At 47.5% G+C, this 27495-nt stretch overlaps 1 protein-coding gene across 1 annotated transcript; it reads right to left on the minus strand.

The window, feature by feature from the left end:
- Window positions 1-442: 442 nt before the first annotated feature.
- On the minus strand, window positions 443-25565 carry LOC141021687 (uncharacterized). The gene is made up of 7 exons (XM_073497539.1): window positions 24341-25565; window positions 23945-24187; window positions 22273-23123; window positions 21813-22176; window positions 18596-19029; window positions 623-727; window positions 443-529 (listed from the first exon to the last, which is right to left on the minus strand). The coding sequence occupies exons 1-7, from the start codon at window positions 25563-25565 to the stop codon at window positions 443-445; spliced, it is 3309 nt and encodes a 1102-aa protein (XP_073353640.1).
- Between the last annotated feature and the right edge of the window lie 1930 nt (window positions 25566-27495).

Raw genomic sequence — 27495 nt, forward strand, 5'->3', positions numbered from 1 at the left:
GGATATCATTGAGCTCACTTCCCTGCCCACTCCTGGTGGGTTGTTTGAACCAGGTTGTCAGCTTCATCAGAATGAACTGCAAAGCATATTCCAGAAGCCCGAGCCAAACTTGAGCCAGATGTTAAGCATGATGAAGCCTTTGCCCCATAACGCCGAATACCCCAAGGAGTTCTTTGTAAAGGACCTTGAGTACTTGCCTCACATAGTTTATCACATTTTGAGGCATACTCTGTGGCCTATCAAAGGCAACTCTTCTAAAGCAAAACTCGAAGGCGCCATGAAGACATTGGTTTTCTATATCATCAATGGCATCAGATTCAATACTCGGGATTTCTTCATCTGACAGTTTGCAGCTTCTGGGATTGATCTCTTTGGACTGAAGTACTATGCTCCCTGGGTTATGCGCCTGATCAAGCTTCATTCAACAATCAACTATCAACCTTCAGCGCGCAACCATGTCGTATTTTTGCCTCATGTTGATATGGACTATGAAGCCATCTACCCTGAACCTGCCAAGAAGCCACTCCACCTACAAAATGCAGAACACCAAAGCTTCACTCAGCCAATTGAAGGCATTCATGTGCCGAATTCTACTACTCCTGCTTATCCTCTGGCTGGCAACTTGCGTTTGCCGCATCGTGCCAATACTGAAGCCACTGCCGGCACAATTTCTCAAAGGCCTCAGAAGCGTCCCCATGTCCTCAACGATCGTGGGCTTTTGGTATCTCTACATCAAAAGCAGGATAAGCATCATGACTGGCTGAAGCGCCAAATGCAGAGTCTCTTGGTTGATGTAAACCGCATTCGCAACTTGGCCACCAAGAATTCATTCGTAGCGCATGAAGCCTTTCGACGGTCCTAGAAGAGCCTCACTGCTCTGCTCTGTAGATGATCTTCACGAAGATGGTTTCACAGAGAAATTCAAGTTTGATTCCAGGCCTCCACAATCTGCAAGTTAGCATCCAACTCCTTCCATTGAAGATTCTGAGTATTCATCTTCGGCTGCAACTGTTGTTGCGCAAGTCGTCGATGAAAAAGACCACGCCACTTCACCAGCACTAGCTTCACTGCACCACAACTCTGCGCCAGGCCCGTCTGCACCGCCCAACTCCACCGTTGACCCTGCTCCAACATCTTCTCCAACTGGGAACGAGTAGTGCCTCTTTGTCTTCAAACCTTTTTGGTCCTTACTGACAAAAGGGGGAGAAGCAATGAGGTTGATAGTCTTCAAGCGGGTCCATATGGGGTGGTTCCTTTATTCTTGCTAAGTTCTTACAACTCTCATTTTGAAACTATTTGGCTCTTGAGTTGTAACACTTAAACTCGATGGTCGTCTGCTACTCTTGCTGCCACTTTGTGATGCGATGATAAATTCCGCATGAGGTCATTCTGCAGACGCCCATTTCTCATTATGCATTTCATTATCTTCACAATATATGTGTATGCATGATGAATTGTCTTCGAAAGTTGAAGAGGATCTCCACAAAGTAAAACCTGCCATGTGCATTTGCATTCAAAAGCAAACTACTTATATGCACATCTTCAGGGGGGCCTTTTACAACCTATGAAGACAATGACTTTGATCTTTAACTTTAATATACTTTCATCCCCGTTGAAAACTTCAACAGTTTGTCATCAATCACCAAAAAGGGGGAGAATGTAAGTGCATGTAGTGCCACCCCTAGTTGGTTTTGGAGTATTGACGACAAACTTGGTTGAGGGACTAATGTGTTTGTGAGAATTGCGGGACAACACAGGTAGTAGTCCCTTATTGATTCGGTTTACCTACCAGAGATGGCCCCTAAAAATGTGTGAAGACATTGAAGACAATGGTGGTTCATGAAGACATTCACGATGAAGATAATGACATGTGAAGACATTCACTTGAAGACTATGGAGTGCGAAGACATAGTTGTTTCGTAGTTTCCTTTTCTTCTTTATTGAGTCATAGGAACCACCGTACTGTTAAGTGGGGTCCAAGTGAACAAAGTCAGAGTGACTGATGTGATGCTCAACCAAAAATCCTATGTCTTCGAGCAAAGACAATGAGAGCAAATCTTATCCAGAGCTGGATGAGTCAGCTTTGCTTGTAGCCCAAGCCAAGCTGCCACGTGTGTTTGAAATCCGACCATTGGACACGTGTCGGTTCCTTAGTGACCCAGGGTCATTTCAGACATATCAGGTCGGGTTGCCTCCTGGCTATAAATAGCCCACCCCCTACACCATAAATTGGTGGCTGCTCAGAGTTAGTGCACGGTTTTTGTCGTTTGAGAGCAGCCCACCTCTGAAGCCTTTGAGAGAGAGATCATTGCGAGGACAAAGCCAAAAACACCCAGAGCCAAAGAGTGTTAGGCATCACTGAAGTCTTTCTGTCCGCATGACCTGAAGACTTGTTACACTTGAGAATTGTGAATCCTCCAGCCGGTTAGGCGTCGCGTTCTGAGCATCCAAGAGCCATTGTGGATCGCCGGTGAACGAAATCTGTGAAGGTTTGGAAGTCTACCTTTAAGACTTACCAGAGTGATTGGGCGAGGACTAGGTGTCCTTAGCTCAACGGGAATAAGGTGAAGACGCGGTCTTCTGAGTTAAATCTCAGCCTCCCTAACCAGACGTACAGTTGTCACAGCAACTGGAACTGGTCTACCAAATCCCTGTCTTCACCAAGCAACTAGTTCTATCCCCAACTTCCTTTACTTTTCAGTTTGTCTTCATGAAGTCATTGCTTGCCTGTCTGATCTAATTGACTTCACTGTGTGAAGACTATTACCTGTTTGGCTTCATACTGTCTTCCATTCTGATCCATACTACCTAGCTGCTGATAGTCTTCGTAATTTCACTCTATTGCTTACTTGACTATGGCTTGTCTAGTGTAGTCTATCTTCCGTTGCACATCAATAGGTTCATTTGATCTGTTTGTCTTCAAAGACCTCGTGTATTGAAGACTTTCATAAAAATCGCCTATTCACCCCCACCTCTAGTCGATAACTAGCACTTTCACCACCGACAACACATGGGTATATATTCTGCGGACCCATACGGTTAAAAATTACTTCAAACCACTCGCGCCCACGCCCCATTGCTACCGCCCCCTTGGTCTCTGGATCGTCGTCGTCTTCGCATGTGCGCCTTCGCCGCAGGTCTCCGTCACTGTCAACGGGAATCTTCACCGCCATTTGCGCCGTAGTGAATCGTCACCAAGTTAGGATAGGATTTGATCTCTTTGTGCTACCCCCTTCTGATTCTATGCACAAGGATAATGCCTAGCTTCTTGCCACGAATGAGATCATTCTATCCATAGAAAAACTCCTTTAGATTAGATTCAATGAGAAATTTTAGGGTTAGGTTTCCGCCAAGCTCATCTCAGACTGACCAAAATGAATCCTTTGATCCCACCGATTGGCCGTGGCCATTACACTAAGTACAACTCGGTGCCACCAAAGTGTACTGATCGGTGAGACCGAATGCAAAACTTCAGAGAAACCCTAGCTTCTCGGAGTCACCGAACCGCAACTCGGTCTGACCGATCTTGTGTGTTTAGACTGTTATTTCTTCGGTGTCACCAAGATTTTCATATCGGTAGCTCCGAAATGCTTTCTACAGAAAACTAAAACTAAGGTTTTGATTCAAATTTTCTTGAAAAACCAGCTGCTTTTTGTGATGCTCATCCACTCTTCCCATACCTATCACTGGGTCTATCTGCAAGATGTATGATGCAAGTGACAGCCAAAACAAGTCAGAGAAGAGGTTAATCTTAGTGAGGGCACAAACCCTAGTGGAAGCTATGATGAGGGCAGCAGAAGCACTCCAACCAATCTGCCCAAAGCTGCCACAAGACAAAGAAACAAGAGAACCTCAGACAGTGAGGATGAGGATTTTGTGGTTAACGAAGAGGTCACTTCAACAAGGAAGAAAGTGTTAAGGAAAGAGTACGACACTGCTGCTGCTACTAAGCCATGTCTCAAGAAGAAGGCCCCTGCAAAGAAAGCTCAGAAAATCTACACAAGAGACTATGACCTTCACTCTGGAACAATCAGAAGATGTTGTTGGGAAGAAGAAGAAGAGAGCTAGGAAGACCACTGCCACAGTGCTTGGCAAGCCTTCCATGAGGGAATATGATGAAGAAGAGGAGGAGGAACTAGCTGCACCCCCTGCCAAGTCTCAAAAGCTAATGGCAGATGCCATTAAGACGGGTGCTGCACCCTCCAAGCCCAAGCCCAAAGCTCCAGCTCCTGCACCTAAGGCTGCTGCTCCCAAGAGATCCACAAGAAACATCCCAGCTCCTGAAAGAACAAGGCCCTGCTACTTCTTGAGCTTGCGTTGGTTTTTCCCTTGAAGAGGAAAGGGTGATGCAACAAAGTAGAGATAAGTATTTCCCTCAGTTTGAGAACCAAGGTATCAATCCAGAAGGAGAAGAACACACAAATCACCAATACATGCACAAACAATCAAACACTTGCACCCAACGCGATAAAGGGGTTGTCAATCCCTTCATGGTCACTTGCAAAGGTGAGATCTGATAGAAATAGATAAATAAAACTAAACAAAAGATAAAATATTTTTGGGTTTTTTGTTGTATAGATCTGAAAGTAAAGATTGCAAAATAGTAGGTCGGAAACTAATATGATGGAAAATAGACCTGTCGGCCATAGGTTTCACTAGAGACTTCTCTCTTGAAGGCAAATAATACGGTGGGTGAACAAATTACTGTCGAGCAATTGATACAAAAGCGCAAAGTTATGACGATATCCAAGGCAATGATTATGTAATATAGGCATCACGTCTGTGCCAAGTAGACCGACTCCTGCCTGCATCTACTACTATTACTCCACACATCGACCGACTCCTGCCTGCATCTAGAGTATTAAGTTCATGAAGAACAGAGCAACGCTTTAAGTAAGATGACATGATGTAGAGGAATAAACTCAAGCAATATGATGTAAACCCCATCTTTTTATCCTTGATAGCAAAAATACAATACGTGCCTTGCTGCCCCTACTGTCACTGGGAGAGGACACCGCAAGATTGAACCCAAAGCTAAGCACTTATTCCATTGCAAGAAAAACCAATCTAGTTGGCCAAACCAAACCGATAGTTCAAAGAGAATTACGAAGATATCAAATCATGCATAAAAGAATTCAGAGAATATTCAAATAATATTCATAGATAAGCTTATCATAAATCCACAATTCATCGGATCTCGAAAAACACACCACAAAAGAAGGTTACATTGGATAGATCTCCAAGAACAACGAGGAGAACATGGTATTGAGAATAAAAGAGAGAGAAGAAGCCATCTAGCTACTAGCTATGGACCCGTAGGTCTGAGGTAAACTACTCATGCTTCATCAGAAGTGGAATAGAGTTGATGTAGATGCCCTCCGTGATCGAATCCCCCTCCGACAGGATGCCGAAAAGGCCCCAAGATTGGATCTCACGGGAACAGAAGGTTGTGGCGGTGGAAAAGTGTTTTCGTGGATTCTTCTGATGGTTTGGGAATAAATGTGAATATATAGGAGGCAGAGCTAGGTCAGGGGGTCACCGAGGGGCCCATAAGGTAAGGGGCGCGCCCTCCACCCTTGTGGCCGCCTCATGGCTCTTCTGACTTGATCTTCAAGTCTCCTGGGTGTCTTCTGGTCCAATAAAAATCATCGCGAAGGTTTTATTCTGTTTGGTATTCCTTTTCCGCGAAGCTAAAAAACAAGGAAAAAACATAAACTGGCACTGGGCTCTAGGTTAATAGGTTAGTCCAAAAATAATATAAAGTAGCACATTAATGAATATAAAACATCCAAAGCAGATAATATAATATCATGGAACAATAAAAAATTATAGATACGTTGGAGATGTATCAAGCATCCCCAAGCTTAATTCCTGCTCGTCCTCGAGTAGGTAAGTGATAAAACCAGATTTTTCGATGTGGAATGGTACCTAACATATTTACCCATGTAATTTTCTTTATTGTGGCATGAATGTTAAGATCCATAAGATTTAAAACAAAAGTTTAATATTGACATAAATAACATGTATATCAAATATACCTTTGTTCACTTGGCCATCCTTCTTATCCACCAAGTATTTGGGGCAGTTCCGCTTCCAGTGAGCATTTCCTTTGCATTAGAAGCACTCAGTTTCAGGCTTGGGTATAGCTTTGGGTTTCTTCATGGTCGCGGCAACTTGTTTGTCATTCTTCTTGAAGTTCCCTTTCTTTCCCTTTTGCCTTTTTTTCTTGAAACTAATGGTCTTGTTAACCATCAACATTTGATGCTCTTTCTTGATTTCAACCTTTGCCAATTTCAGCATCGCGAAGAGCTCAGGAATCGTTTTCGTCATCCCTTGCATATTACAGTTTATCACGAAGTTCTAGTAGCTTGGTGATAGTGACTAGAGAACTCTGTCAATCACTATCTTATCTGGAAGATTAACTCCCACTTGATTCAAGCGATTGTAGTACCCAGACATTCTGAGCACATGCTCACAGGCTGAGCTATTCTCCTCCATCTTGTAGCCAAAGTACTTGTCAAAGGCCTCATACCTCTCGACACGGGCATGAGTGTGAAATACCAATTTTAGCTCTTGGAACATCTCATATGCTCTGTGGCGTTCAAAACATTTTTGAAGCCCCGGTTCTAAGGCGTAAAGCATGGTGCACGAAAATATTAAGTAGTCATCATACCGAGCTTGCCAGACGTTCATACTGTTTGCATTTGCTCCTGCAATAGGTCTGTCACCTAGCGGTGCATTAAGGACATAATTCTTCTGTACAGCAATGAGGATAATCCTCAGATCACGGACCTAGTCCGCATCATTTCTACTATCATCTTTCAACTTAGTTTTCTCTAGGACCTTATCAAAATAATAGGGAGCTAAATCGCGAGCTATTGATCTACAACATAGATATGCAAAAACTCTTAAGACTAAGTTCATGATAAATTTAAGTTCAATTTAAACAAATTACTAATGAACTCCCACTTAAATAGACATCCCTCAAGTTATCTAAGTGATACGTGATCCAAATCAACTAACACATGTCCGATCATCACGTGAGATGGGGTAGTCATCAATGGTGAACATCTCTATGTTGATCATATCTACTATACGATTCACGTTTGACCTTTCGGTCTCCAGTGTTCCGAGGCCATGTCTGTACATGCTAGGCTCTCAACTTTAACCCAAGTATTCCGCATGTGCAAAACTTGTTGGAAATATGAGCAATTTATCGAATGATTTTATTAATAGAAATATTAGATAAAGCATGACTAATATAACAGGGATAAAAGTAGTCATGCGATCTAACAGAGAGAAGGTAAATAACATCTGCATATATGAATTGTAACCAAGCTTCTTATCTAGAGCAGACAGTAGGGCAAGTTTCATATATGAAGTAGAACCTAACATATCTAGGGAAATCACCAGAACAAGGAATTGTGGCAGGACCTCAAACAGAAAGGAGAAGAACACATACGAGACAGCAGCAGCAGTAGCACTGGACTTGGGGTCGGTGTCCTCGCCAGCCATGTCGTCGAGGAGGTTGTCGACGTTGGGGAAGAAGTCGTCGTCGAGGAAGTAGTCGTCGGAGTCCGGGGCGTCCGTGACGAAGAAGTCAGTAGTCGCGCTGAGTGCTCCCCAAAAACCTTATCACCCTTCTCCCGTATAGGACTCAAAGAGATGCGGTTTCAGAGGCCTATTGTCCCGAATCGCGGTGCACGCCGCAAGCCGGGATGAGGAAGACAACAGCAGCTCAGAGATTGGAACCGGTGGTGAGCGGAAGAAGAAGTTCTGGTGCGTCTCTTTGAGAGGAGCGACATCCCTTTTATAGGCGCAAGAGGAGAAGGTGAGAGGCTGCGCCGGGAGCTGAAGGGAACGAGGGAGACAAAACGAACAGGCAGCAGCCAAAGGGTGCACCATTCGTATTCAATATCCACTACAGCAAAAACTTTCCATCTCCCGAGTGACCTTTCTTATACCCATAGTGCATGGCAAAAATTTAGACATCGGCTCGGCTCATTCCCGCAACCCGCGGCGCGGCGCGGCGTGACGAGGCGTGGCGAGGCGAGGCGGAGGAGGAGGAGCGCGCGTGTATGTCCCTCTTGTTCTCATGCTCATACAAGTGGGGAAAGAACCTCCCTTATAAGGAGGTCCAACTCCCACTAAACTAGCAATGTGGGACTAAACTTTAGTAATATCCCTTGCCTTGCACGAATGGGCTAAGTGGGCCTCTAGGATTTATTTAGGAATTTCTGAAATAGTTATTGGGTTGTCCCAAAATAGACTAAATTCCAGCAATCCCCCACCAGATCCCAGAGGCACACAGAAATTTGCCTTTGGTTCCAAAACACTGTTTTATATACCGCTATTGTAGTGGAGACTGTTAAGTTGAACTTCCACCTAGAACTCTATGCTACACTAGTAAGCAACTTGAATAGTGGACTGGGCCTTGAACTGCAAGTTTTCTGCAAATCTAGCTTCACACAAAGCCTTGACCGATACTAGGCTACCGTGGGTCTTCCCCGCGGGTGGAGCTTATGCCTCATACTCCGTGACCTTTCATGAGTTTACTAGAGAGAACCCTACTCTCATAGATTGCAACGTTTGACAATCAGTCTCATATAGGTGTGTTCTTCAAAAGATGTTCTGCAGGACAACATCTCTGCTTAAATGAGCCACTTAGAACACATTAAGATATACATCAACCTGCCATGCAGATTTAGGAGAGTATTGCATCTTCATGGAGTGGTATTGTTAAAAGTAAGGATACTCTCCTCTTAGTTGACCAACAACTTGTCTTCCACATCTAATTCACGGGATCTCTGATCACATAGACTAGGTTACCACTGTGACCAACTCATATTGTGGGTCTCATACCCATCTTCCTCGATGCATTATCTATCGCATTATGTGATAGACCCTTAGTAAAAGGATCTGCCAGATTTTTAGACGTTTGGATATAATCCAATGCAATAACTCCTGAGTTTTTTATTTTTCTGACAGACTTTAACCTTCTCTGAACGTGTCTTGATGACTTCATGTTATCCTTTGAGCTGCTCACTTTCGTGATCACAGTTTGATTGTCGCAGTTCATAAGGATGCCCGGTACAGGTTTCTCAACAACCGGCAAGTCAGTCAAGAGCCGACGAAGCCAATCTGCTTCGACCGTAGTTGTATCTAGTGATGTGAGTTCTTCTTCCATTGTTGACCTCGTTAAGATGGTCTGCTTGCAAGACTTCCAAGAAACAGCGCCACCTCCATGAGTGAATACATATCCGCTCGTGGCCTTTATCTCATCAGCATCTGAGATCCAGTTTGAGTCACTATACCCTTCAAGCACCTTTGGGTGTCCAGTGTAGTGAATTCCATAATTCGCAGTGCCTTTCAAATAATGCAAAACTCTCTCTAGAGCTTTCCAATGCACATCTCCTGGTTTTGAGACAAAGTGACTCAGTTTGCTAACAACAAAGGAGATGTCAGGTCTTGTAGCACTGGCTAAGTACATAAGCGAGCCGATAATCTGAGAATACTTCAATTGATCTCTAGCAATTCTTCAATTCTTTCGAAGCAGCATGCTAGCATCATATTGTGTTGGAGAGGGCTTGCAGTCACTATAGCCAAAGAGACTCAAGATCTTTTCCACATAGTGAGATTGAAGCAATGTAATCCCGCCATCATCGTCTCTCAACAACTTGATGTTCAGAATGACATCAGCCACTCCTAAATCCTTCACCTCAAAACAGCGAGATAGGAAATCCTTGACCTCCTTAATAACATTCAGATTTGTTCTGAAAGTCAGTATGTCATCAACATACAAGCAAAGGATAACTCCCTCGCCCCCACCATGGCGATAGTACACACATTTGTCAGCTTCGTTTACAACAAAGCCTGCAACTGTTAAAGTTCTTTCAAACTTCTCATGCCACTGTTTGGGTGCTTGCTTGAGTCCATACAAAGACTTCAGCAACTTGCACACTTTTCCTTCCTAACCATCTAGTACAAACCCATCTGGTTGTTCCATATAAATTTCCTCGTCCAACTCTCCATTTAGGAAAGGAGTGTTAACATCCAATTGGTGAACGAGAAGACCATGTGAGGCAGCTAGTGAAAGTAGAACTCGAATAGTGGTCAGTCAAGCCACAGGTGAGTAAGTATCAAAGAAGTCTTCACCTTCCTTTTGGGTATAACCCTTAGCCACGAGCCGAGCCTTGTACTTTTCAATAGTACCATCAGGCCTAAGCTTCTTCTTGAATACCCATTTGCATCCTATAGGTTTGCACCCATAAGGACGATCAGTTATCTCCTAAGTTTCATTCACCAAGATGGAATCCATCTCGCTACGAACCGCTTCCTTCCAGTAGTCAGCATCTTCAGATGCATAGCCCTCTGAAATAGAACTGGGAGTGTCATCTATGAGATACACAAGAAAATCATCACCAAAGGACTTTGCAGTCCTTTGTCTCTTGCTCCTAGTAGGAACTTCATTGTTCTCCTCTATAGGGTTTTCAAAGTGTTCCATCAAAATAGCAGGTTCAGTAATTGTAACTGGTTCATGATTCGATGAACTAGGCATCTCCTGATTAGATGAGGTAGCCATATCCTTCATGGGAAAGATATCTTCAAAGAAAGTCACATCATTCGACTCCATGATCGTACCGACATGCATGTCAGGTACCTCGGATTTTACAACCAAGAATCTATAACCAATGCTATGAAAAGCATATCCCAGGAAAACACAATCCACGGTCTTTGGTCCAAGCTTGCACTTCTTTGGAATTGGCACATTGACTTTCGCCAAACAACCCCAGGTTCGTAGATAATAGAGCTTTAATCTTTTCTTCTCCCATTCCTCGAATGGAGTTATCTCTTTGTTCTTTGTGGGAACTCGGTTTAGGACATGACATGCAGTCAATATCACCTCCCCCCACCATGCCTTCGAGAGACCCGATGTGTCTAACATGGCGTTAACCAAATCAGTTAGAGTATGGTTCTTTCTTTTGGCTACCCCATTTGACTGAGGTGAATAGGGAGGCGTCCTCTCATGGATTATACCATGTTCCGCACAAAAAGCATCAAATTCATTGGAAAAATACTCTCCACCACGGTCGGACCTAAGCCTCTTGATTTTCCGATCAAGTTGGTTTTCCACTTCAGCTTTATAGATCTTGAAAAAGTTCAAAGCTCATCCTTAGATTTCAGAAGATACACACGGCGGTATCTAGTGGAGTCGTTAATTAACGTCATGAAATATTTCTTTCCACCTTTTGTCAAACCATTCATTTCACATAGATCTGAATGTATGAGTTCTAGTGGTGCAAGATTTCTCATTTCCGCAGTCATGTGAGACTTACGAGGTTGCTTAGCTTGCACACAAACTTGACACTTAGATCCCTTGACAGTGGTGAAACTAGGGATTAAGTTCAATTTGGCTAGTCGCGACATCCAACCAAAGTTAACATGACAGAGACCTGAATGCCACACATTTGATTCACTATTGTTGCAAACATGATTAACAACTTTATTGCAAACATCTGACAAGGATAAACGAAACAGGCCTCATGACTCATAGCCTTTACCAACAAAGGTTCCATACTTGGATATTACAAATTTATTTGACTCAAAGACAAGCTTTTAGCCATCTCTACACAGAAGAGATCCGCTGAGAAGATTTTTATTGACGGAGGGGACATAAGGCACGTTCTTCAGCCGCACGATCTTCCCCGAAGTAAACTTCAGATTGACCGTGCCAACACTACGAACAGAAGCACTTGAACCGTTGCCCATCAGCATGGTGGAAGTCCCTGCGGTCTGATAAGATGAAAACATGGAAATATCACTGCACACATGCACATTAGCACCCGTGTCAATCAATCAATCAGGAGAATGACATACTGAAAGAATAGTGGGAAATATACCGTACCCAGCATCTTTCATGTTAGTGTCACCAATGACAACATTAGCAGTCTTGCCACCTTTCCCAAGATGACACTTGTCATAACGATTAGGGCAACTAGGAGCCCAATGGTCAGGATCTCCGCACACATGACAAACACCTTTCTTCTTGTCATTCTTCTTCTTGAAGTTCGTGTGTTGTACAACCTTGTTCTTCCCATCAAACTTTGCTTTACCATCAAACTTGCCCTTGTTCTTGAACTTGTGGGGCTGGAAGTTTTTCTTCTGTACAAGATTGGAACTAGAACCTCCCTCAATACCTCGAGCATGATTATCCTTTGCTCTCGCCTTTTCTTCCACATCAAGAGTACCAATGAGATCCGGAACGGAAAACTCCTGCCTCTTATGCTTCAGTAAGGTAGCAAAGTTCCTCCACGAAGGAGGAAGCTTAGTTGATACCTCCGGAAACAAACTTGTCTGGTAGCATACAATTGAAGTGCTCAAGTTCTCTAGCAAACGACTGTATCTCATGAGCTTGCTCAACCACGGAGCGCTCTTCAGTCATCCTGTAATCATAGAATTGCTCCATGATGTACAGCTCAGTGCCAGCATCCGAGACCCCAAACTTGGCCTCGAGTGCGTCCCACATATCTTTTCCATTATCAATTTACGCATAAGCATCAACTATGTTCTCACCAAGAACACTCAAGAGAGCAGCCTTAAACAGGGTATCCATTTTCTGAAAGGCTTGTTCCTGTTGAGCATCATATTCTCCTTCAGGTTTGCCAAGAGTGGCGTCATAGCAACGCATGGTTTGAAACCATAAGACTGCTCTCACGCGCCACCTCTTATAGTGGAAACCCTCAAACATAGGAGGTCTCATGGAAGCAGCAAAACCACTCGGGGTAAATTGCCTATAATAAGGTTTTTGGAATGTTGGAAATATGAGCAATTTTATCAAATGATTTTATTAATAGAAATATTAGATAAAGCATGACTAATATAACAGGGATAAAATTAGTCATGTGATATGACAGAGAGAAGGTAAATAACATCTGCATATATGAACCGTAACCAAGCTTCTTATCTAGAGAAGACAGTAGGGCAAGTTTCATATATGAAGTAGAACCTAACATATCTAGGGCAATCACCAGAACAAGGAATTGTGGTAGGACCTCAAACAAAAAGGAGAAGAACACATACGAGACAGCAGCAGTAGCATTGGACTTGGGTTCGGTGTCCTCGCCAGCCATGTCGTCGAGGAGGTTGTCGACGTTGGGGAAGAAGTCGTCATCGGGGAAGTAGTCGTCGGAGTCGGGGCGTCCGTGACGAAGAAGTCGGTAGTCACGCTGAGCACTCCCCAAAAACCTTATCACCCTTCTCCCGTAGAGGACTCAAAGAGATGCGGTTTCGGAGGCCTACTATCCCGACTCACGGTGCATGCCGCAAGCCGGGATGAGGAAGACAGCAACAGCTCAGAGATTGGAACCGGTGGCGAGAGGAAGAAGTTCTGGTGCATCTCTCTGAGAGGAGCGACATCCCTTTTATAGGCACAAGAGGAGGAGGTGAGAGGCTGTGCCGGGAGCTGAAGGGAATGAGGGAGACGAAACGAACAGGCAGCAGCCGAAGGTTCAGCGTTCATATTCAATATCCACTACAGCAAAAACTTTCCAGCTCTAGAGTGACCTTTCGTATACCCATAGTGCGTGGCAAAAATTTAGACATCGGCTCGGCTCATTCCCGCAACCCGCGGCGCGTTGTGACGAGGCATGGCGTGGCGAGGCGGGCGGCAGAGGAGGAGAGCGCGTGGATGTCCCTCTTGTTCTCATGCTCATACAAGTGGGGAAAGAACCTCCCTTATAAGGAGGTCCAACTCCCACTAAACTAGTAATGTGGGACTAAACTTTAGTTGTATCCCTTGCCTTGCATGAATGGGCTAAGTGGGCCTCTAGGATTTATTTAGGAATTTCTGAAGTAGTTATTGGGTTGTCCCAAAATAGACTAAATTCCAGCAAAACTGTCTTGCACCCGTTGTATGTGAACGTAGAGTCTATCACACCCGATCATCACGTGGTGTCTCAACACGACGAACTATAGCAATGGTGCATACTCAGGGAGAACACTTTTACCTTGAAATTATGTGAAGGGATCATCTTATAATGCTACCGCCGTACTAAGCAAAATAAGATGCATAAAAGATAAACATCACATGCAATCAAAATATGTGACATGATATGGCCATCATCATCTCGTGCTTTTGATCTCCATCTCCAAAGCATCGTCATGATCTCCATCATCACCGGCTCAACACCTTGATCTCCATCGTTGCGTCGTGGTCGTCTCGCCAACTATTGCTTCTACAACTATCGCAAACGCATAGTGATAAAGTAAACAAATTACATGGCGTTTTCATGTCATACAATAAAGAGACAACCATAAGGCTCATGTCGGTTGCCGATAACTTTTACAAACCATGATCATCTCATACAATAACGTATATCACATCATGTCTTTACCATATCACATCACAAAATGCCCTGCAAAACAAGTTAGACGTCCTCTACTTTGTTGTTGCAAGTTTTACGTGGCTGCTACGGGCTTCTAGCAAGAACTGTTCTTACCTGCGCATCAAACCACAATGGTGTTTCATCAAGTTTGCGGTTTTAACCTTCTTCAAGGACTTGTCGTAGTCAAATTTGATTCAACTAAAGTAGGAGAAATAGACACCCGCCAACCACCTTTATGCAAAACTACTTGCATGTGTGTCGGTGGAACCGGTCTCATGTGCGTGGACATGTAAGGTTGGTCCGGGCCGCTTCATCCCACAATACCGCCGAATCGAAATAAGAAGTTGTTGGTAAGCAGTATGACTATCACCGCCCACAACTCTTTGTGTTTTACTCGTGTATATCATCTACGCATAGACCTGGCTCATGATGCCACTGTTGGGAAACGTTGCATGGAAAACAAAAAAAATTCTATGCACACGCAATGATCTATCCATGGAGATGCATAGCAACGATGGGGAGAGTGTGTCTACGTACCCTCGTAGACCATAAGCGGAAGCGTTTCTCAACGCAGTTGATGTAGTCGAACTTCTTCGCGTTTCAACCAATCAAGTACCAAACGCACGACACCTCTGCGTTCTGCACACGTTCAGGTCGGTGACGTACCTCGCCTTCTTGATCCAGCAAGACGCCAAGGTAGTAGATGAGTTCCGTCAGCACGACGACATGGTGAAGTGATCCTCGTAGGACTTCGCCTAAGCACTACGAAAATATGACCGAGAGTGTAAACGGTTGAGGGGGGCGCCGCACACGGCTAGGCAATTGTCTTGGGTGTGCTAGGGCCCCCCCCCCATATATATATAGGTGGGAGGGGGAGGGAGCAGCCAGGAGGGCACCCCAAGTAGGTCGAATCCTACTTGGGGTCCTCCCCAAGTGCCCCCCCCCCTTTCCTTAATTGCCGGAGAAGAAAGGAAAAGGGGGAAGAGAGAAGGAAGGGGATGTCGAATCCTCCCCCTTTCCTTCCCCACTTGGCCAGCTGCCATAGGGGGCACGCCAGCCCCTTGTGGGCTGGTGTGCTCCCCTCTTGTGGCCCAATATACTCCCGGGGGTGACCGGTACCCCCTCCGGTACTCCGATGACTATCTGGTATTCTTCGAAACACTTTCGGTGTCCGAATATCATCGTCCTATATATCAATCTTTACCTCTCGACCATTTCGAGACTCTTCGTCATGTCCATGATCTCATCCGGGATTTCAAACAGCATTCGGTCACCAAATCACATAACTCATATAATACAATATCGTCATTGAACGTTAAGCGTGCGGACTCTATGGGTTTGAGAACTATGTAGACATGACCGAGACACCTCTCCGGTCAATAACAAATAGCGGAACCTGGATTCCCATATTGGCTCCTACATATTCTACGAAGATCTTTATTGGTCGAACCGTTATGACAACATATGTTATTCCCTTTGTCTGTCGGTATGTTACTTGCCCGAGATTCGATCGTCGGTATCTTCATACCGAGTTCAATCTCGTTACCGGCAAGTCTCTTTAATCGTTCCGCAATACATCACCTTGTGACCAACTCCTTAGTCGTTTGCTTGCAAGCTTATGATGTGTATTACCGAGAGGGCCCAGAGATACCTCTCCGAAACTCGGAGTGACAAATCCTAATCTCGATCTATGCCAACTCAACAAACACCTTCGTAGATACCTGTAGAGCATCTTTATAATCACCCAGTTACGTTGTGACGTTTGATAGCACACAAGGCATTCCTCCGATATCCGGGAGTTGCATAATATCATAGTCGAAGGAATATGTATTTGATATGAAGAAAGTAATAGCAATAAAACTGAACAATCACAATGCTAAGCTAACGGATGGGTCTTGTCCATCACATCATTCTCCTAATGACGTGATCCCGTTATCAAATGACAACTCATGTCCATGGTTAGGAAACGTTAACCATCTTTGATCAACGAGCTAGTCAAGTAAAGGCTCACTAGGGACACGGTGTTTGTTTATGTATTCACACATGTATTAAGGTTTCCGGTCAATACAATTCTAGCATGAATAATAAACCTTTATCATGAATAAGGAAATATAAAATAACAACTTTATTATTGCCTCTAGGGCATATTTCCTTCAGTCTCCCACTTGCACTAGAGCCAATAATATAGTTCACATCGCCATGTGATTAACACCAATAGGTCACATCGCCATGTGATTAACACTCATAGTTCACATCGCCATGTGACCAACACCCAAAGGCGACCCCGTGACGCGATTCCGCCCGTAGATTTGGCCGGCATCGCTCGCGGCGGACGGGCGGAACCAATGGCGGGCCGGCGACAGAAGGGGGGTAGGGAAAGGGCGCGGGCTGAAATGTCCCTCCCGCCAACCGCTTTCCTGGGATACGGGGCACCGTCGGGGCGAAGCGGAAACCTGCATTTTCGCAGTTGGGGATGGAATTTTACCGCGCCCCTCAAAAAGAATTACGGGTTGGACGCGTTTGCGGGGTTTGGTCGGGCAGCATTACGCGCGGACCCGTATTTTGGCGGTTATTTTGCGGGTTTGGGCATTATATGGGTCTGCTAGAGATGCTCTAAGCACATTGAACTAGACATTCACTTCGTCCACTAGCACGTGGCTCTCGGTGATTTCTGCGTCATGCATATTCCGGCCACGCAGCAGCTCGTCGATGTCATGACAAAGGGGCTGCCCAACTTTGTCTTTGGTGATTTTCGCTCCAGCCTTTGCGCCTCCGACCACAACGCCAAAACTGCGGGGGGTAGAATACTTGTATACTGTAACTATGTATTGTACTGGTGTAGTGTGCGTGTAGTTTTCCCAGTCAACATGCATGTCCCCACTCTCCTCGTCATGGCCTTGCCTACGATCACCATCGTGGCTCGCCTCCCCTATATAAGTATGGCTGATCAATATGAATCAAGTGTGTTCGATTTCTTCTCCCTCAAACAAATATAAATGACCCATGAATACATAGGGAAATAACACATCACATGATTGCCTATAGGGCATATTTCCAACACTTTATATGAAATTGATCCTCTCTTCATGTAGTCTTCATATATGCATTTTTGCCTTCAAAATATTTCCAAAGCTTAAAGAAGTTCCACCTCTCCTACAGACACACACACAACCAGGAAAAAGGTATAAAACTAAAGATTGTGTAATGCTCACATTAAAATGAGGGGAAGCTAGTAATAATGCATAATGGGCATGAAAGTGGCTCGGTGGGACATGATATGAGGAGTTTTTATGCAACAAATGAGCTATTAAATATGATGTAAAATGCACTCATCAACATCTCCAACTTCAAACCTTGCTCGTCCTTGAGTAAGAGAATTGTCTAGCTGAGCTTATTGTTGTGAACGATTAAGCTTACACTCAAAGCCCAAGCACAAAAGCGTATCCTTATTTTTCTATGGACTTGTATAAGTTAATCTAGCATGAGAACACATACTTGCAATCCACTTTTTTCCATTTTCAAGGAGGTGAATAAAGGATAATTTTTTCTGTGAAGTCCAATTCTCACCGCCAAAGGTTTAGAAAGAATTTTAATATTATTCTGGGAACAAAGTAATGACCATCATAGACACCAAATTATGCATTAGCAATAACTTCAAAAGCATCAACCCAAGGCATAACTCAAGGCCGCGGAGATTCGACAACCGGAAGCGTGCCAGTGAGCCAATGGTGGGAGGCGTGCGAAATGAACCACACGGACGGCACCCTCGTGCGTCGAAGCCCCACGACGCAGATACTACAACACCCTTTACAGAAGTAACAAGGGATCCTAGAGAGAGAAATTCATTTGTGACTCAATCATGCGAACCGGGCAAAACACATAACTATAGAAAAAAAAAGGAGTCCTGAAAAATGCATTCCAATCTGTAGAGAATGATTTGGTGCATCGATAATCGATTGATCATGCACTAGGCACATATATATAGGTACAAGGGGTGCGACCGGTATCTTGTCTCCTAAGATACACGTACATACAGAGGGAGACAGACACTACAGGTACTGCATACGAAACTCAGACCTACGTACATGTACACATGTTCAACACACACCCCCCCCCCCCCCCCCCCCGCGCGCAATCGAAGAGTCGTCGGTGACGCAGAGACTGGACCGAAAACCCTCGAATGTCGAGGTGGGTAGTCCCTTCGTCATAACATCGGCGAATTGTTGATCGGTGGGCACATGTAGAACTCGAACACGGCCAAGTGCGACGTGCTCCCTGACGAAGTGAATGTCGAGCTCAATATGCTTCGTCCGTCGGTGATGGACAGGGTTGGCAGCGAGGTACACCGCGGAGACGTTGTCACAGTTGACAAGCGTCGACTTGGTAACCTCACATAGCAACTCCTGAAGTAGCTGTCGTAGCCAAGAGCACTCCGCGACGGCGTTGGCCACAGCCCTGTACTCAGCCTCGGCGCTCGATCGTGAGACCGTGGGTTGTCGTTTAGACGACCACGAAATCAGAGAGGGCCGGAGGTAGACGCAGTAGCCAGAAGTGGAGCGTCGAGTGTCGGGACACTCAGCCCAGTCGGCGTCAGAGTAGGCGACCAGGCTGGTGTCAGGTGATGCCGTCAGGGTGAGACCCATAGCTGTGGTGCCACGTATGTATCAGAGAATACGTTTCACCAGAGCCCAATGAGTGTCACGAGGAGCATGCATGTGAAGGCACACCTGCTGGATAGCGTACTGAATGTCCGTGTAACATCTCAAATTTTCAGTTTGAAATGTTATACATAGGTCATTCATGCATATCATATTCTATTGCATTTCGTTTTGCGATCCTCGAAATTCTAAGCAACTCAAGGACCCTCGGAGAGAGAGTTGGGGATTTCACCGTTTTCATATTTGAATTTTATCAAATATCGAAACAGGGATCATTTTGGTTTTAATAAATTTTCTCTCCGAAAATATTTCATATCAAAAATATATGAGAGGAGATAATATGACTTCTCCAAAATAAATAAAATATTGGAGTAAAAATATTAAAATCAATTAATATTTTTTATTTGGATTTTATTGCCATTTTATTCGAATTAGGAAAAATGCGACTTCTTCAAAATTGCAATAGAGGCCCAAATAAATGTTCACCTTGTCCGGCAAATTTTTAGAGGATGGGAAAAATTTATTTCGGAATTTTTGGAGTCCGTTTAGTATTTCTTTTCTTCGTTTTTCTCCGCGTCGGAATTTTTTTAAAAAAAAGTTCTAACCGACTCCGGGCCGTAACCAGCCAGGACTCCCCAGGCCGGCCCCTTTATAAGTCGCACCCCCGCAACCCCGCAGCCCACCCGAGCCCAGCCGCCGCCCCCGCGCCCAAACCCTAAGCCGCCGCCGCCGCCTTGCTGCGCCACCGCCCCGTTCCGCCGCCCCGCCGCCGGATCCGCTCACCGCCGCCGCCGCCAACCCCGCCGGAGCCGTCGCCGACCCCGCCGGACCTCGCCGAGGTAGCCGCCCGCCGCCGCCGGTTTTTGTTAGAAAGCCATTCGTTTTTTTTTCGAAAACCTAGATTCGTTTTTTTATTAGATCGGTTTTTGTTTCGGTTTTCTCAGTTCGGTTAAATAGCGGACGTTCGTCCGTACGTTCGTTTTAACGAACGTTGTTCGCCCGTTAGTCGCAGACAGCGAACGTTCGTTCGTTAGCCTGTTCGTCAGTTTTTCCTTTTTCAGGGTTTTTCCGCGATTATTTTCGATCGTGATTTCTGCCCTGATTTTCGTTTTAGTTTATCTTTTCGCTCGTTTATCGGAATCAGGCGATTCAAGCGCCTAAATCTTCGTATCGAAACCCTCTTTTTGTTTAACCAACTTGAACAAGATTTTAATACAGTAAAATTTGACTTTAGTCCAGATTAGTAATCGGATCTTGTTTCTTTCGTGGTTTGAGTTTCGTTGCTCCGTTTGATTTGATTCTTTTTGCAAACCGGAGTTCTTCAGTTGAACTTTCTGGTTAGATCTTCTTATTTGGGAGTTAACCGTGCATCTTTGCTTGATTGCTTATGTATGCTATTGTTTGTTTGCGATAGAATTCCCGGAGTGTGAAGCGTGCTACTACGAGTCACTAGGTTTTGCGGATCGTCAGCAAGGCAAGTAACACATTGATCATACTCTTTTCATACCCAATTTTTATGCGTTAGTTCCAATCCTCAAACATTGCATGATTAGGATGTGTTTAACTTGTGGGTATTGGGAAGTAGATGATGAGGTAGAACCTATTGCCCTGTTTATTATCAAACCCTTGGGAGTTACTTCTACGTATGCTTATTTGCTATGATATGCTCGTAGACGTGGTTTGGTTTGAGAGATCCATGATAGATGTGAGATTGTTAATTAATGGTTCAACTTAAGGTGGCGACTTTAATACACATCTGGGTGGATTGCTTGTGGGCACCTGGAGAATCCAGTGTTGTCCTAGGATATCCCGGAGTACCCGTGTGATCATCCTACGGTCCGCCACCCAGGCTCAAAGGATCATAAGATTATTCATGCTAGAAACTTCCGTGTGCAGCCACAAGCTATTATGGGCTCTAGCATAGTTGAGTATGTTGCATGACCTCTTCCAGTGGTGGGCTAGCAGATATAGAGGGAAAGTAGGTGTAACTGTCCACCCGGGGTTAGAGTTAATGTTTCTGAAAGACTGTGTCTTGGTCATCCGTTTCTCAAACACCATGTAGTGCGAGAAATCCAACGGAGGAGATCGAGTCTTGTGGGGAAAAGTGCGCAAACCTCTGCAGAGTGTACAAACTAATCATGGTTAGCCGTGTCCCCGGTTATGGACATCTTGAGTATCTGGATTTTGGATTATCATATGGATCTCATCACTCTAATTTAACTTGTTGGGTTGATAATTACTTTTAATTGGGATTGAGTTGGAGGAACCTTCTCAATGATGTTTCAACTACCATGATATTTAAATAAAATATATTCCTTTGTTGTAGGGAAAAATTGGCTTTTCGCAAAAACATATTAACCATAGAGGCTCCACCAGCCATATATGCATATAGTGATAGCATTTACCTGTTCATTACTCTACTGTGTTACATTGCCAGCATATTCCATGTGCTGACCCGTTTTCGGGCTGCAACGTATCATGTTGCAGACTTTTCAGACGAGGAGTAAGGTTCGCTAGGCCGTTGTCGTGCACTCAGCTATGCCGTTGGAGTTGATGGACTCACTTTATATTCCAAGCCTTCCGCTGTTATCTTATTTAGATAGCCTTAAGCCATATTTATTGTAATAAGTTCTCTTTTGAGATATTCGATGTAATAAGAGTGTGATTGCTACTCTGTTATAAATCCTTCGAGTACTGTGTGTGTCAGCATTACCGATCCAGGGATGACACTGAAGCACAGAGACTTGACCGTCTGAGGTCGGGTCGCTACAGTCCGGACGCGTCAGCGTGAGGTACTGAAGAGCACCGACGATGGAGCGGTACAAGGGAGCGTCAGACGCCGGAGAACCCTCGACGGCGGACACCTTAGCCTTCGTGTCGACGGGCGTAGGAGCAGGCTTGCAGTTAAGCATGCCGACTCTCTCCAGAAGCTCGTAGGCATGCTTCTGCTGATGCAGGAAGAAGCGAGTGGCCCCGCGAACAACCTCGATGCCGAGGAAGTAGTGGAGAGAGCCCAAGTCCTTGAGGGAGAACTCGGAGCCGAGGCGAGCTGTGATCTGTTGAAGCAGCGCTGGCGAGGATGCAGTCAGGATGATGTCATCGACGTAGAGGAGGAGGTATGCGGTGGCGGTGCCCTGGTGATAAACAAACAGGGAGGCATCGGACCGTGTGGACCGGAACCCCTGATGCTGAAGGAAGGCCGCGATCTGCTGGTATCAGGCCCGAGGTGCCTGCTTCAACCCGTAGAGAGAACGGGAGAGCAAGCACACGTGCTCCGGATGGTCGGTGTCTACGAAACCAGTAGGCTGCTGACAAAACACCTGCTCGTCGAGGTGGCCATGCAGAAAAGCATTGGACACGTCGAGCTGGTGAACGGGCCAGGCGTGAGAAACAGCGAGCTGGAGAACAGCGCGAATCGTGCCCAGTTTGACAACCGGGGCGAAGGTGTCGGTGAAGTCCACGCCGGCGCGCTGGCGAAAACTGGGCACGACCCATCGCACCTTGTAGCGCTCGAGGGAACCGTCGGGGTGAGTCTTGTGGCGGAAGACCCACTTGCCAGTGATGACGTTGGCACGGGGAGGCCGCCGAACAAGCTGCCACGTACGGTTGCGCTGCAGGGCGTCGAACTCCTCACGCATCGCAGCAAGCCAGTTCAGATCCCGAAGGGCTGCGCGAACGGAGGTGGGGAGCTGGGACGGGGCCGGGGTGGACGCGGCACACGCGTACTTGTCAGAGGTATAGCGCGTGCTAGGACGAAACGCCCCAGTCCGAGCCCGAGTGACCACACCGGTGAGAGGTGCGGCGGCAGCCGGCGGAGCCGAGAGGGGGACCGGCGAGGATGAGCTCGAGCCGGTCACCGGAGCGGCCGAAGGGGCCGGGGTGTCGGGGGCGGCCGGCGGGGCCGCGGCGCCAGGGGCAGCCGAGGGGGCCGCGGCGACGGGGGCCGCCGAGGGGGCCACGGCGACGGGGCCGCCGGCGCCGGGAGCGCGGGCAGGGCCAAGCCCGGTGGACAGCAGGGCGGTTCGCCAGAGGTGGAGGCAGGGGCAAACCGCGCCGCGGGGGACGCCGAGGGTGATGGTACCTGCTGAAACGGGAACACCAGCTCATCAAAGTACACGTGCCGCGAGGTGAAAACGTGGTGGGACACTGGATCATAGCACCAGTAACCTTTGGTGTTGGGAGGATAACCAAGGAAGATGCAAGGAAGCGACCGGGGAGCGAGTTTGTGAGGTGCAGTGGACGCGGTGCTAGGATAACAGAGACACCCGAAAATGCGAAGACCATCATAAGATGGAACCGCACCGAAGAGGAGCTGGTGAGGAGTGTAGTTCCAGCGTGGACGACACGGGCGAATGTTTATGAGGAGGCTGGCGGTCGCGAGCGCGTCCGGCCAGAACCGAGGAGGCACGTAGGAGTGGAAGAGCAACGTGTGGACACAGTCACTAAGAGTGTGAATGACGCGCTCGGTGCGACCATTCTGCTATGACGTGTAGGGGCAAGTGAGGCGAAAGATGGTGTCATGCGACGCAAGAAGATTGCGGATGGCGACATTGTCAAACTCCTTTCCGTTGTCAGTTTGCAAGGCAAGAATAGGACGACCGGACTGTGTGGTGACATATGAATAAAAAGCTGTGAGTGTGGCAAGAGCGTCGGACTTGCGACGGAGAGGAAATGTCCACACATAATGAAAGAAATCATCCAAAATCACCAAATAGTATAAGTAACCCGTGTTGCTCGCAACTGGGAACGTCCAAACATCACTATGCAATAACTGAAACAGAAAAGTGGAAATGTTTGTAGACTCGCTAAAGGGAAGACGAACGTGCTTGCCAAGACGGCAAGCCTCACAAGAGTGGTCGTCAACCTTATTACATGAGAAAGAAAAACACTGAAGAATCTGACGCATAATGGTGGAGTTGGGATGGCCGAGGCGGGCGTGCCAAAGATCGACGCCAGCAGCGAAGGCGGCGGGACGACGGGTGGTGGCGGCGCCGGAGGGATGCACCGGGTAAAGCTCGTCCGGGCTGTCACATCGGTGGAGTACCATCCGTGTATGGGCGTCCTTCACAGAAAAGCCGATATTGTCAAATTCAACAGTGATAGGGTTCTCACGAGCAAGGCGACAAACAGAAACAAGATTGATAACTAAGTTAGGAGACACAAGAACATTAGACATGTTAACGGGAGTAGAAGTAGAAGGAAAAGGCATATGACCGACATGTGTAATGGGAATGGAGGAACAATTACCAAGGGTGATGCGAGTGGGAGTATGAACAGGAGTGGCGGATGTGAGGTTACCGGGATGAGCAGTCATGTGAGCGGTGGCGCCCGAGTCCATGTACCAGTCACCGCCGCCACCGTAGGATCTCGGTGACGGGGCGGAGTGCAGAGCAGCGAGAAGGGCCGGGTCCCACGGCGGCGACACCTGGGGAGGGATAAACCCTCCATAGGCCAGCGCGGGAGCGGCGCCGTAGCCGCTACAGGGGGTGGCGTTCTGCGCGGTGAAGAGCGCCTGGTGGCTCGCCGGCCAAGGCCCAAGGATGCGTGGAGCGGGAGCCCGAGGAACCGACATCGAGTACGCGTGTACGACGCCCGTCCACGGGTTGGTGCCGTAAGTGCAGGGCGGGGTGGCCTGCTGCTGCTGCTGACGAGGAGCCCCCCCTTGCGCCTGTTTGCGACCGCCCCCGCTGCGGTTGCCGCGGCGCCCGCCACCCTGTTGCGGCTGCTGGGGGCAGCGGGTGGGGCGGGGGGCGCGGGCGAGAGGGGGTAAAACCCCGGAGGTGCGGGGGGGCGCCGGCTGGTGACAGGGTGCAGGCGCGGGCGTTGCGGCCGGTGGAGGGGCACCACGCGAGGTGCCGGCGGCGAGGGCGTGGTGCTGCACGCGCTTCTTGACCCCCTTCATCCGGCGCTCCTCCAACCGCAAGTATGCCACGAACTTGGGTAAGGAGGGCTCCGGTATGACGGAGAGGTTGGAGGCGGCATTACCGAAGTCCTCGTTGAGGCCGGCGGTGAGCATGCTGAGGAGGGGGTCGTCATCAACATTGGCTCCAATGTCACGGAGCTCATCGGCCAACGTCTTCAGGCGGCGGCAGTAGTCATCGATAGACTGATCATCCTGATGACAGTCAAAAAATTCCTGCTGCAAAAACACGCGGCGCTGAAGCTTGTTGTCGGTGAAGAGGCCGTTGAGCTTGACCCACACGGCGCGGGCGTTATCACCGTCGCTCACGACCGTGTGAAATAAGTCCTTCGAGATGGTGGTGAAGAACCACCGGATGAGCGTGGCGTCGATCGCGGTCCACTCGGAGTCGCCCACCCTGGCGCGGGAGTCGACGGAGCCGTCAACGTGATCCACGAGGTTGTTCTCGCGGAAGAGCAGCGAGAAGTACGTTTTCCACGCGAAGTACGTGGCGTCGGTGGTATCGAGGACGACGGGGACGCGGTCGTGGATGTTGATGTCGCAGAGGTCAGCGGGGTCCGGCCCGGCGAAGGGGTTGTAGGAGGAGGAGCCGGAGGAAGTCATGGCGGCGTGGGAAGTCGAGCGAGGCGGCCCTGACTGGCGATCGTGCGGGGCGGGTCGGGCGAGGCTAGCGGCAGGAAGCAGCACTAGCGAGCGGGGTGATCGGGCGGGAGTGCGCTGGCGCGGGCAATCAGGCAGGTGTGCGCTAGCGCGGTCGGGTGCTGGCGATGTGCGGGCAGCGGCTAGCGAGGCGGGTGCGATCGGGATCGGGAGCAGCTTAGCGAGGGGGTGCGATCGGGTAGGAGCGGCAGCCGGCGCGAGAGGCGCGCAGACTGCAGCGGCTGGGTGGCGGCGGCGGCGGCGGAAGCGAGAGGAAAACCTAAAAGACCGATACCATGTAAAAAATGATTTGGTGCATCGATAATTGATTGATCGTGCACTAGGCATGTATATATATAGGTACAAAGGGTGCGACCGATATCTTGTCTCTTAAGATACACATACATACAGAGAAAGACAGACACTACAGAAACTGCGTAGAAACCCAGACCACACATGTTCAACACAATCGAAGGCGCGCTAAATGCTTGGTGATCTCTGCCACGGGACCACAGACAGAGATCGATAAGATGGTGGTGGCCATGGGCAATTTGGCCACGCACACACCACACCACACCACAGCACACGGGTGCAGTGTAGCTGCCCCCCGGCCCCGAGCCTACTAGTGCAGGGCAGCAGCCGGGGACTGACTGATCATGGAGCCGGCCAGCCAAGTGGCAACTCCCCCGCAGGCGCGTGTGCGTGCGTGAGCGTGGGAGAGAGAGATCTTTTCTTTTCTTTTGGCCACCAGGCGGGGGAGAGGGCGAGCAAAGCAAGCAGCATGCATGTGACGGGAAAAGCAAAGGGTCCGCGAAGATCTTCCTTCTTTCCTTCTTTCTGCCTTGGAATTAGCGAAAGATAATACCACTGCGCACCGCGTCCACAGATGCGCTTTTACACGTACGAGGCATGCAGCAGTGCTGCTGCTGCTGCCTGCACGCTCTCCCTCCAGCCCAACCCACCCAACTTTGGCGCCAAATGTCTTCTACTACTACCACCTGCTGCCACGGTGAAAAGACGAGTCCCTCAGGCGGATGGATGAAGCGGTTGCAATCGTGGCAATAGATTAAGTAAGCTGCTGGCGCGGCAACTAAATTACGTGCGCCTGTGAGTGAAACTGCGTGCCTGCACATGCATGCCTGCGAACTTCATCATCAATGGCAGTTGGGGATGTGCTAATCAACTGCAGTAATCGCCGGACGGAGTGACTCACGATGTCTTAAACAATTAATTACCGGCGTTAGTTATGATCATGGCCAAGTTTCCATGTGCATGCTCAGCTAAAGGACAAGCTAAAGCTTTTTTTTTTTTGAAACGGGACAAGCTAAAGCTGACCAGGCCGTTATTTTTCTTGCTCGCTACAGTTCTGAACTGGACAGTAAACTAATGCTACACATGCTAGCAGCTAAGCCTAGCCATGATCAGAGAGGAACCAGTAAGTAGAGTAGTATCTGCTGCGCAGTCCAGTCTAGTCTAATGTAATGATGATGATCATAGCTCATAGGCCAAGCCATCTCCTATTATTCACAAAATCAAACCTGAAACGCCAAATGTCACATGAAGGAAAAAGATGAAAAAAAGCGAGACCGAGGTTACAAGGAGAGCTCGCCGTCACCGGTAGCCGGTAGGACACACGTACGTAGCCATCATGCATGCCACGAAAACTTGGCGCGCCAAACCGGTCCATCCAACGCACCAACGCATGCAGCACGAGTGCACTATGATGATGCCAGTAGTAGTTAATTAAAGGCGCCCTAATGAATCTAGCATGCACAACATGCACAGTGACTCCTTATCTGCAAGCATGCCCAGCCAGAAAATGTACAGGTCGGATCGCCTAGCTAGCTGGCTACGTGGTTCAAAGTTCAAACACAGAGATTAGATTAGGATGGTT

Source organism: Aegilops tauschii, chromosome 4 (genome assembly GCF_002575655.3).
Source record: "Aegilops tauschii subsp. strangulata cultivar AL8/78 chromosome 4, Aet v6.0, whole genome shotgun sequence".
In the NCBI taxonomy this organism is placed as follows: domain Eukaryota; kingdom Viridiplantae; phylum Streptophyta; class Magnoliopsida; order Poales; family Poaceae; genus Aegilops; species Aegilops tauschii.